General features: G+C 57.4%; 1 protein-coding gene across 1 annotated transcript in view; it reads right to left on the reverse strand.

Moving 5' to 3' along the window:
* Positions 1–300: 300 nt before the first annotated feature.
* Positions 301–1,152, reverse strand: part of ZNF362 (zinc finger protein 362) — a 9,082-nt gene continuing 8,230 nt past the window's right edge. Inside the window, exons 7-8 of the mRNA XM_010008217.1 lie at positions 931–1,089; positions 301–393 (exon numbers count right to left, since the gene is read on the reverse strand). Coding sequence (XP_010006519.1) covers positions 301–393; positions 931–1,089 — 252 coding nt within the window. The remainder of the gene's footprint in view (positions 394–930; positions 1,090–1,152) is intronic.

The following is a 1,152-nucleotide window of genomic DNA, read 5'->3' on the forward strand; positions in this document are numbered from 1 at the left end:
TGATGGATCTCAGGGGGTTCTAGGGGTGGATCTCGTGAGGAGGTTGGGTGGTGGATCTCAGGGTTCTAGAGGTGGATCTCAGGGGGTTCTAGAGGTGGATCTCATGGGGAGGTTGGGTGGTGGATCTCAGGGGGGTCTAGGGGTGGATCTCAGAGGGGTTTGGGGTGGTTGGATCTCAGGGGGAGGTTGGGTGGTGGATCTCAGGGGGCTTTGGGGTGGTTGGATCCCAGGGGGTTCTAGAGGTGGATCTCAGAGGAGTTTGGGGTGGTGGATGTTGGTGGGGAGGTTGGGTGGTGGATCTCAGAGGGTATTTTTGGGGTGGTGGATCTCAGAGTTTGGTTTTTGTGTGTGGTAGGTCTCAGGGGGGCTCTTGTGGTGAATCTCGGGGATTTTCTGGGACAGTGGATCTCAGGGTTTAGATTTTGGAGGTTTTTTTCCTGTGTGTTGGATTTCAGGGGGCTTTGGGGTGGTAGATCTCAGGGGGGTTTTGGGGATGGGAGATCTCAGGGTTTGGAATTTGGAGGGTTTTTTTGGTGTGTGTTGGATCGGGGTGGGGTTCTAGGGTGGTGGATCTCAGGGGGGTTTGGGGTGGTGGATCTCAGGGTTTGGATTCTGGGGAGGATTTTTTGGTGTGTGGTGGATCTCAGAGGGTGTTTTTGGGGTGGTGGATCTCAGGGGGTGTTTTTGGGGTGGTGGATCTCAGAGGGTGTTTTTGGGGTGGTGCATCTCAGGGGGGTCTGGGGTGATGGATCTCAGAGGGTGTTTTTGGGGTGGTGGATCTCAGAGGGTGGTTTTGGGGTGGTGGATCTCAGGTGGGTCTGGGGTGATGGATCTCAGGTGGGTTTCCCGGGACGGTGGATCTCAGGGTTTGGATTTGGGGGGTGTTTTTTTGGGGTGTGTGCTGGATCCGGGGGGGTTCCCGGGGCTCACCGAGGTATAGGCGCGGCCGCACATGCTGCAGCAATAGGCCTTGGCATGTTTGATGGCGTGAGCCGAGAGGTGGATCTGCAGGGAGGCCGAGTCCGTGTAGGCCCGGTAGCAGTTGGGGCACTTGTAGGGCTTGTCCTTGTTGTGCTGGCGTTGGTGGGACTGTGAAATGGTGGCAGGGGGGGTACAGCCACTGAGTTGGTCCCCTCCTTGCCCTGGGAGGGG

Source organism: Chaetura pelagica, unplaced genomic scaffold (genome assembly GCF_000747805.2).
Source record: "Chaetura pelagica isolate M959 unplaced genomic scaffold, ChaPel_1.0 scaffold1302, whole genome shotgun sequence".
Lineage (NCBI taxonomy): Eukaryota > Metazoa > Chordata > Aves > Apodiformes > Apodidae > Chaetura > Chaetura pelagica.